Here is a 9031-nt window from a genome sequence, read left to right as displayed (position 1 = left end):
TAATTTTAATTTAATTAAAATTGTGTACATTTCCCATTGGGATGAATAAAGTATCTATCTATCTATCTATCTATCTATCTATCTATCTATCTATCTATCTATCTATCTATCTATCTAATTCATATTTTAACTAGATATAAAGTCTGTGTCCACAGTGAATGTGATGTCATGGATCGAGCATTTAATTATAGAATATGCTGATAAACAGTTTGTGAAGTGGTTACAGGAACACACACACACACACACACACACACACACAGAGTAAACACCCAGTTCAAGGTACTAGATGTACAGGATATCTGACACAGTACAGGGTAAAGTGGCAGATCTTGCAATTCAACTTACATAATACAAGGCATAGTGACAAAGCATAACCGTCAAACTGATATCTGTAAAGAGCAGTGTCATATTTCTTTATTCAACATCATCATTTCATTACATAGGGTTGTCATGATACTATAATTGAGGCTGCTATCAATAACAAGTACATCACAATATTCAACACGATACTAGGGCAAAAAAAAAAAAAACTAAAACATTTATGAATGTCTGACTTTAATCGTATCAAGTTCAAAAGGTAAAACATTCATTAAAACAACACCATGAAATGTTTAGAGAAACATACATTTATACTTTTAATTGACTATAATTAACTAATGGCTAATATTAGTATAATATTATTTATTTCTTTCCTAGAGCAGTCTAACATTTTTACACAAACAAATTTTAGTATTATATATATATATATATATATTACTCTTTTATAGTTATGAGTCCCATAAGGTCATTTTGAAGAGTCCAAAAACTATGTAATCCCATATAATCCTATGATGCATGGTGGATCCAGGAACCTATCCCCAGTAACACTGATCAAAAAAGCACTACAACATGGATAGGACACCAGTGTGTGTCAGGATACAAAACACATACAAACACAGAATAGCCAGCCTATGTTTTTAAGAAGTGGGAGTGACCCGTTTATTTGTGTGTGTGTGTGTGTGTGTGTGTGTGTCATATTATATGCTCACTTAGGTTTTCCCTATTATTATTACTTGAATGGTGATAACATGAAGGCAATGAAACCATAGCATTTATCCAGACACTCCTTTAAAAAAAAAAAAATTAAAAAAATGGCACACTTTCCTCAACATTCTGGTATATTCTCATCAACAAAATGGCTGCTCAGGATCAGGACAAAATGGTGGTCACAGGATCATCTAGAACCTGTGTGTGAAGTCTGAGTTAAAGAGTGATATCCTGATCCAACACAATCTGTAATCCACTCAGTGTGAACCAGGACACTCTTGTTTTCCTCAAATCAGTTTAAATACCCACTCGTGATTGTATTATATTATTCAACACTTTTCAGGATGGTGTGATTCATCAGTAGCAACAGTGAAAAGGCACCAGGAATAACAAAGAAACCTGAGAACAGGTTGGTCTAGTGTGTGCTAGACTGGTATCGTGGATTGAGTCTAGAAGGAAGTGTACATTCTTACAGTGGACACAGATAACGTTGGTTTTAATCGTAAAAAGCAGAATAATTATTTTGAATATATAGCTAGCATTTTAACTACAGATTTAGGGTTCGTTTGCTTCAGGCAAATGGACAAAGCTTCTCTTTTTCCCCTTTCTTCTTTGTTTGAACCTGACCTAGTTCCTGACAGCAAACACCAGGGCATGTTTTGAGAGAAGTGCTGACACGATTTTAGGTTGTTGGTGTCACACACTGCTATTTTGAGCGCACGACCTTATACAACTACATATGAAAAATTCAAAAGACATATGTGAAAAGAAATATGGGATAAGGCCTGTTTACATTATAACACACATACACTATATTAAAAGTTTTGGGACACCCCTCGAAATCATTGAATTCAGGGGTTGGGCTCGGCCCCTTAGTTCCAGTGAAAGGAACTCTTAATGCTTCAGCATGCTGAGACATTTTGGACAATTTCATGCTCCCAACTTTGTGGGAACAGTTTGGGGACGACCCCCTTCCTGTTCCAACATGACTGCGCACCAGTGCACAAAGCAAGATACATAAAGACATGGATGAGGGAGTTTGGTGTGGAGGAACTTCACAGAGTCCTGACCTCAACCTGATAGAACACCTTTAGGATGAATTCGGAGACTGCGAGTCAGACCTTCTCGTCCAACACCAGTGCCTGACCTCACAAATGCGCTTCTAGAACAATGATCAAAAATTCCCATAAACACACTCCTAAACCTTGTGGAAAGCCTTCCCAGAAGAGTTGAAGCTGTTATAGCTGTAAAGGGTGGACCAACTCCATATTACATTCATGTGCATGTAAAGGCAGCTGTCCCAAAACTTTTGGCAACATAGTGTATGTTTACCAGTAAAATTTGATGACATACTATACATCAGTAAACAGCAATCACGCTCTGGCCATCAGCTGGTTTGCCATTAAAATTAGACGGCCTCAGACATGTTTATGTTACACAAGATTTCGACACAGTTCTGGATATTTTCTTCGTCATTATTTGCCCACGACATATTGACATCTTCCCTGCTGTTTCTGCCCTAGCAACATTCCATTCATATGACTGTCCAATGATATTGCAGAAAACAACCCACGCAGCCAATCATCATTCGCAATGTGTCCCGCATTGGGCGGGCCTAAGAGTACATTCTAGACGTTTCTGTTTTCATAGCGATTGTGTTACGCTGTTTAAGGTCGATTTTAGTAAATTGTTTCCACCAAAATAAATACATACATGCACGCATGTATATTTAATAACGAAATATATCTATCAAATGTCATAAAATGTCATATTTGCCGAAAAAAACAGGGACTAGTTACAAGTGCGGAAGTGAACTAGGCACATGACAAGTCGAGCTACGTCACTGTGCAGAGATCCTATATATACAGTTGCCGTGGCAGTTTTCCGCAGTTCTTTCCGACACAGCAGAAAGCGGAGGAAAAGGTTATATTTATCACAAGAAGCCGACTTTTCGTCGAAATGTAAGTCATTTGTTTTGTCAAAGTAATTCAGGCAAACGTTATTAAATATAGCGATATATTTTGTAGGCTGTAATGTTTGTTGGGTGAACTGTGTGCCTAGTTTAAGATAGACCTGCGTGCTAGCCTAAAATGGCTTATTTATATCAAAACGCTTCGTCTGAGTAACGTGAAAATCTACTGTTGAATTGTGTTTAAACAAAGGGATGAAAAATATAATTAAGGTTATTTTCTAGTCCAAATGATCGCGAGGTTTTCTTTGTTCGACGCTAGGCGGTTTTGCTGAATCATTTTCGCTTCTTGAACAAAGAACCCGGATGTTCTGAAATGGCGGCTGAGAGAATTAAATGGTGGCCATTTTAAAGAAAAGAGAAAGCCTCGATTGCTCTCCGCTGTTAAAGATTACACGGCGTGTTTTTTATGCTGAATTTTCATTTTATTTGCCCTTTTTTATTTATCTTGAGTCTGAATTGTGAATTTTAAAAGATGTTAAGGCAGCGTAAAATATTTTTTGATAAATAGGAATTTTTTTTAAAATGTTTTATGTAATGTTTATAACATTACTAATATTTTTTAAAAATTATTTTTGTATAGATAAAAAAAGATGCAGATCTTTGTGAAAACCCTGACTGGCAAGACCATCACCCTTGAGGTTGAGCCAAGTGACACCATTGAGAACGTGAAGGCCAAGATCCAAGACAAAGAAGGCATTCCCCCAGACCAGCAGAGGCTGATCTTTGCCGGCAAACAGCTGGAAGATGGACGCACCCTGTCCGACTACAACATCCAGAAAGAGTCCACCCTCCACCTGGTGCTCCGCCTCAGGGGTGGCATGCAGATCTTCGTGAAGACCCTGACTGGCAAGACCATCACCCTTGAGGTTGAGCCAAGTGACACCATTGAGAACGTGAAGGCCAAGATCCAGGACAAAGAAGGCATTCCCCCAGACCAGCAGAGGCTGATCTTTGCCGGCAAACAGCTGGAAGATGGACGCACCCTGTCCGACTACAACATCCAGAAAGAGTCCACCCTCCACCTGGTGCTCCGCCTCAGGGGTGGCATGCAGATCTTTGTGAAAACCCTGACTGGCAAGACCATCACCCTTGAGGTTGAGCCAAGTGACACCATTGAGAACGTGAAGGCCAAGATCCAAGACAAAGAAGGCATTCCCCCAGACCAGCAGAGGCTGATCTTTGCCGGCAAACAGCTGGAAGATGGACGCACCCTGTCCGACTACAACATCCAGAAAGAGTCCACCCTCCACCTGGTGCTCCGCCTCAGGGGTGGCATGCAGATCTTCGTGAAGACCCTGACTGGCAAGACCATCACCCTTGAGGTTGAGCCAAGTGACACCATTGAGAACGTGAAGGCCAAGATCCAGGACAAAGAAGGCATTCCCCCAGACCAGCAGAGGCTGATCTTTGCCGGCAAACAGCTGGAAGATGGACGCACCCTGTCCGACTACAACATCCAGAAAGAGTCCACCCTCCACCTGGTGCTCCGCCTCAGGGGTGGCATGCAGATCTTCGTGAAGACCCTGACTGGCAAGACCATCACCCTTGAGGTTGAGCCAAGTGACACCATTGAGAACGTGAAGGCCAAGATCCAGGACAAAGAAGGCATTCCCCCAGACCAGCAGAGGCTGATCTTTGCCGGCAAACAGCTGGAAGATGGACGCACCCTGTCCGACTACAACATCCAGAAAGAGTCCACCCTCCACCTGGTGCTCCGCCTCAGGGGTGGCATGCAGATCTTCGTGAAGACCCTGACTGGCAAGACCATCACCCTTGAGGTTGAGCCAAGTGACACCATTGAGAACGTGAAGGCCAAGATCCAGGACAAAGAAGGCATTCCCCCAGACCAGCAGAGGCTGATCTTTGCCGGCAAACAGCTGGAAGATGGACGCACCCTGTCCGACTACAACATCCAGAAAGAGTCCACCCTCCACCTGGTGCTCCGCCTCAGGGGTGGCATGCAGATCTTCGTGAAGACCCTGACTGGCAAGACCATCACCCTTGAGGTTGAGCCAAGTGACACCATTGAGAACGTGAAGGCCAAGATCCAAGACAAAGAAGGCATTCCCCCAGACCAGCAGAGGCTGATCTTTGCCGGCAAACAGCTGGAAGATGGACGCACCCTGTCCGACTACAACATCCAGAAAGAGTCCACCCTCCACCTGGTGCTCCGCCTCAGGGGAGGACAGTAAATGTCCTATCGCATTAAATGCACAAAAGTTTAAAGTCTGTAAACATGCACCTTTTTTTTTTTATTATTATTATTTACCCATTGCTTGTTTTACTCAAGTGTAACAAATTTAAGTGACCAATAAAATGTTCTGCATTGAAAAGATGTTTATTTTTTTGCAACTTAATATAGTAATGTCTAAGTGTTGGGGTGTTTGCGTTTCTCTTGCCACTGTTAAGTTGATTTCATATGCTTTAAAATTACTTGACCTGATTGGCAGTGATGCTGCTTAACATTGATGGTTAATAAATCTTGAATATCCTGAACTGAAGATCATGCCTGCTCCAGCAGTTAATGGGTAAGAACAGCAAGCACACAAGAATATTAAATGAATTTAGTCTTCTGAATGTTGAATGCTTTACACAAAGGTAAAAGGTTGCTGTGTTAAAGCAGCTACACAGACTGCATGAAAAGCTCAAATATATTACTATCATACATTGAATATATTTGTTCTTTTACTCGAAACATAATACTCCTAAAGATCATAAATGGTTTCTTATTCCACATTCACCCAAGACTCAGCAGTTTCCTGCTATTCAAGTATTAAAGGCTTAAAGTGGTGAGTAACTACCAAAAGTGAAGGTTTGGAATTAATTTTATTACTAAATAAAAATGAAATTTTCAGTTCTAATAAATTGAATCCATTATGAAGCATATTGAACAATACAATAAAATGTGAAATGCTTGGAATGTTAAATTGTTCTAATAGAATTTAGAGTTGGAGTTCATCTATATGGTATAGAAAGAAAAGATAGAAAAATATATTGTAACAAGCTGTCTAAAACGGTATCAGTGAAAGGATTGAAGTTGATATTTTGCTTCCATGTTGAATCAACACACGTGTATATATATATATTAATTATTAGATATAATTTAACTGATAGAGCAAACTATGCCTATAGAATTAGTGATAGTGTACATTACATACACAATATTTTATGTGCACTGAATGCATTATATAAGCGAACATCTACACTGACCTAATAGTTCCTCATGGGCCATTGATTTCTGTTGTAGAAAGGACATTAATCAGTTACAGTTACATTATTTTCTGTTTAGTGTCGCCCAAATGAGGATGGGTTCCCTTCTGAGCCTGGTTCCTCTCAAGGTTTCTTCCTTATTCCATCCCAGGGAGTTTTTCCTTGCCACCGTCACCACAGGCTTGCTCATTAGGGATAAAATATTTTAATTATTAATTGTAATGATTTACTCTTATTTCTAGTTATTTAGTTAGTTTCTTTTTATTTATTTATTTATTCATTCATTCATTCATTCATTCATTCTTTCATTCATTATTCCCCTCCCCTTTCTATGTTTTTCTTCTTTTGTAAAACTGCTTTGAGACAATGTTCATTGTAAAAGGCGCTATGCAAAATAAATTGAATTGAATTGAATCTCTAGTGAAAATCTGAAGTTTATAAAGTACAAGTTTTATTAGGTTAAAAATTTTGGGCATGAGTTTGCATTAATTTGTGCTATTGTTCTGAAAACATGTACGGGTCATCTAGCAGGAAATATAATCATTTCCAACATTCTGAATAACTGAAGATAAATAAAATAATATAAATAGAATAAAACTTCAATCTCATATAGTGGTTTTATAAAATGAGACCTTTTGAAATTACACAGGCAAACATACTCAGGCATTAGCAACCATCTAGATGGCAACAGCTGTCAGTAAGTAACTATGCAAACCCCACATCCACACCCAGGCACATATCAAGTAAAGCTACACTATATTGCCAAAAGTTTTGGGACATCTGCCTTTACATGCACATGAATGTAATATGGAGTTGGCCCGCCCTTTGCAGCTATAACAGCTTCAACTCTTTCCACAAGGTTCAGGAGTGTGTTTATGGGAAAGTTTGACCATTCCTCGAGAAGCGCATTTCTGAGGTCAGGCACTGATGTTGGACGAGAAGGCCTGGCTCGCAGTCTCCGCTCTAATTCGACCACTGCACCTGAATTCAATGATTTGGAAGGGTGTCCCAAAACATTTGGCAATATAGTGTAGGTTTGTGTGATGGATAGTAACAGCACATCTTGTGAAATTAGTTTATACATTCTTCATGTCTTTATGTTTATTGCTACTGTTCTTGAATACATACAGTTTTACACTTTAACCAGTAGATGGCTAGTGAGTCTTATTCTCAGCAGCAGACTGATCATAACCACTGCATTCAGAATTGAGTGCGTACAATATGAATTATTTGGCAGTTAGTCAATATTAATTGTGCTATTTATTTGTTGTATTATTACACAAAATGGTTTATTTTAATATATGCCTGATGTCTCTAATTCATTCCCTCAAAACCTTACTGTTTTCATAAAACTAGATACTGACGCCATGCGGTGTATTCCAAAACTGTGATTGGTTGCTATTCAGTCAGGTTAAAATAACCAATGTTATCTATTTAAAAAAGAAAGTATTTTTTCCCTTTAGAGGAGATGATCAGGATTCAATGTCATGCTTCAAAACCCAGATTTCTGCTTCATGGTCTGGGATTCACTATTTCACATTCCCCATTTCTTGTAATCAATACCTGCTAGACTTCTTGTACATTCTATGTGTGTTTTGATTTAACAAACCAATGATATGGAAACAAGCTAGAACTACAACAACAACACAACACAACAACCTTTACCCTTTAGTGTGGGTGGTTATACTCTGCTGATCTCTGAATCTGAAACTGAAGTGAAACAGTAGTAATCCCCTTCAGACCGACCTTTGTTAGACATTCTCAGTTTTCTTTTTATATTTAATCTCTGAACACAATGGAGAGAGGTTTGCACTTTTGCACGTAGATGGAATGGAAACAGGTGCATACACTGTTTGCAAAAAAAAAAGGGTGAAAGGAAGTAACTGTGTCTTTCGTTTTAATACGAATGAAAAAACAGATGTGAGGATGTGAGGGAAGCATAATCAGTTAGTGATTTTGTCATTTTTTTAAAAATACACTATATGACCAAATGTTTGTGGACACCTGACCATCAAACCTATATGTGCTTTTTGAGTATCCCATTCCAAATGAACTCCCCCTTTGTTGTTACAATAAGTTAAGTCTTCTTTATTTGTCACATATACATTAATGCACAGAGAAAGTCTTTCTTTGCATATCCCATCCTTGGGGGTTGGGGTCAGAGTGCAGGGTCAGCCATGATGCAGCGACCCTGGAGCACGGTGGGTTGTGGGCCTTGCTCAAAGGCCCATCGGTGGCAACTTTGCAGTGCTGCAGCTTGAACCCTGATCTTCCGGTCAGCGACCCAGAGCCATAACTTCCACTCCTTCCATAGTAAGGTTTTCCACTAGGTTTTGGAGCGTGGCTGTGGGGATTTAATCAGAGTAGTGGACAGAGGACCAGAAACTGCTAACTGTTGACAGGAAATATGAATTTTAAAATGTTTAATGCAAACCTTAAATAATAATAACAATAGTTAAAAATAAGAATGTTCATAAAACATAAATAATAGAATGTTTATAATACATATACCGATCATGCATTGCATTATGACCACCTGCCTAATATTGCGTCGGTCCCCCTTTTGCTGCCAAAACGGCCCTGACCCTTCAAGGCATGGACTCCACTAGATGCCTGAAGGTGTGCTGTCATATCTGTCACCAAGATGTTAGCAGTAGATCCTTTAAGATTTGTAGGTTGTGAGGTGAGGCCTCCATTGCCTCCATGATACTTACAGGACTTAAAGGATAGACAGACAGACAGACAGACAGACAGACAGATAGATAGATAGATAGATAGATAGATAGATAGATAGATAGATAGATAGATAGATAGATAGATAGA

At 39.3% G+C, this 9031-nt stretch overlaps 1 protein-coding gene across 1 annotated transcript; it reads left to right on the top strand.

Moving 5' to 3' along the window:
• The first annotated feature begins 2833 nt into the window (after window positions 1-2833).
• On the top strand, window positions 2834-5499 carry ubb (ubiquitin B). Its single transcript, XM_058382738.1, has 2 exons — window positions 2834-2987; window positions 3579-5499. The coding sequence occupies exon 2, from the start codon at window positions 3589-3591 to the stop codon at window positions 5188-5190; it is 1602 nt and encodes a 533-aa protein (XP_058238721.1). The 5' UTR covers window positions 2834-2987; window positions 3579-3588; the 3' UTR covers window positions 5191-5499.
• The last annotated feature ends 3532 nt before the right edge of the window (window positions 5500-9031 follow it).

The sequence above is a fragment of the Hemibagrus wyckioides genome, linkage group LG28, assembly GCF_019097595.1.
Source record: "Hemibagrus wyckioides isolate EC202008001 linkage group LG28, SWU_Hwy_1.0, whole genome shotgun sequence".
Taxonomy (NCBI): domain Eukaryota; kingdom Metazoa; phylum Chordata; class Actinopteri; order Siluriformes; family Bagridae; genus Hemibagrus; species Hemibagrus wyckioides.
Note: the sequence above shows the minus strand (reverse complement) of the source record. Positions and strands in the feature narration are given on the sequence as shown.

Bases quoted from the DNA above. Each gene is read 5' to 3' on its own strand.
- ubb (XM_058382738.1), top strand. From the start codon at position 3,589: ATGCAGATCTTTGTGAAAACCCTGACTGGCAAGACCATCACCCTTGAG.